The sequence below is a fragment of the Tetrahymena thermophila genome (genome assembly GCF_000189635.1).
Source record: "Tetrahymena thermophila SB210 genomic scaffold scf_8254132, whole genome shotgun sequence".
NCBI classification, from domain to species: Eukaryota; Ciliophora; class Oligohymenophorea; order Hymenostomatida; family Tetrahymenidae; genus Tetrahymena; species Tetrahymena thermophila.
The window spans coordinates 1-1,570 of record NW_002476064.1 but is presented as its reverse complement, the minus strand read 5'-3'; the positions used below and the strand labels follow the sequence as shown (position 1 = coordinate 1,570).

At 16.8% G+C, this 1,570-nt stretch overlaps 1 protein-coding gene across 1 annotated transcript; it reads left to right on the top strand. All coding sequences in view use genetic code 6, as the record gives it.

Moving 5' to 3' along the window:
- Window positions 1–275: 275 nt before the first annotated feature.
- On the top strand, window positions 276–494 carry TTHERM_01994400 (hypothetical protein; the record flags this gene model as incomplete). Its single annotated transcript, XM_001028917.1, has 1 exon — window positions 276–494. One exon carries the CDS (start codon window positions 276–278, stop codon window positions 492–494), a length of 219 nt encoding a protein of 72 aa, XP_001028917.1.
- Between the last annotated feature and the right edge of the window lie 1,076 nt (window positions 495–1,570).

The following is a 1,570-nucleotide window of genomic DNA, read 5'->3' as shown; positions in this document are numbered from 1 at the left end:
TCGCTTTTTGATTAAATAAAATAAGAAAGAAAGAATTAATTTTTGTCTTAAAATTGTCAAAAGATTTGTTTGCTTAATAAATTAAACGGATTTTTGGTTATTTTTGTTGATAAATAATGAGAAAATAAAGATAATTTTAGTTTAGAGATGAATTAAGTTTTTTTAAATTTAATTTGATTTTTTAAATAAATAATTTATTATAATAATAATTAATAAAATTTTATAGAACTTGGATTCAAATTAAAGCAGGGAAGAATGAATGTTTAGGATAGAAGATGCATATCTAAATTGATTTAAAGAGAGACATTATGATATATGATTGCATTGATAATTATAATTTAGATGACGTTAGAAAAGAACTATAAAATAATTGTATTAGTTGCTTTAAAAATAACAAAAACACTAGAAATCTAAATACTTAAAAAATTGAATACTGCTTAGCTTGTGCTTAAATCCTCCTTTAGAAAGATTCATGGGCTTAAATATTATATTGAAAATATTTATTTCTCAGTTAAAATCTCTTGATCAAATAAAATTAACTATCAAAAAAACATAAATAAAAACAAATAGGTAGATTGATTGATTGATTGAAAAACAAGAAATTTAATTAAATGAATTATAAAATAATTAATTAAAAAAATAAATATATTTATTATAAGATAATAATCATTATTATTAAAATCGAATTCAAATAAAATTAATTTATAGATTTTTTGTAATTTATTTATTGAAATAAAAACTAATTAATTAATTAAATAATTATAAATAAAATTATTAAATAATTCCCTAAAAACTTTATAAAAAAACTTAATCAGATTACCGAATACCAAATATACATTTTATTGGGTCTATAATTAAAATTAATTAATAACATATTTTGTTCAATTAAATGAAGCAACTAGTTCATTGTATTTATTTATTTGTTGGGATCAAAAGTAACTCATTTACTAAAATAATTTAAAATAGAATTAATTAAATAAGCAAGATAAATTAAAAAGAACAAACAATTTAATAAAATCTATTTTTTTAAATAACAAAAATGATAACAATTATTAATTACAAGTAAAATATAATAGAATTCAAAAAGAATTCTTTCTTATTTTTAATATATTAATTAATAACATATTTTGTTCAGTTAAATGAAGCAACTAGTTGTTTAAAAAATAACAAACAGCTAAATAAAATCAATATTTTTAAATAAAAAAAGAGATAGATAACAATTATTTATTATTTACAAGTAAAATAGAATAGAAATAAACAAATTAATTATTATTCTTAAAATATAAATTTTACTTTATAATTAATTAATCAGCTAGCTGGGTTTGAGTGAATGCATTAATTATATTATGTTTGTTTTTATGTATATATGTATTGCTTGCTGTTTAGATTGAAAATTTTTTGAATGCTTATTAATAGATAATTAGAAGAAAGATAAATAGTGATAAAGATTTATTATATATAATTCATATTGGCTGGATGAAAAGTAAAACGCACATGATTTCTTAATAATTGAAAAGAAAAAGTTTATTAAGAATTTAAATAAATTAATTGATTTATATAAGGAAATAAA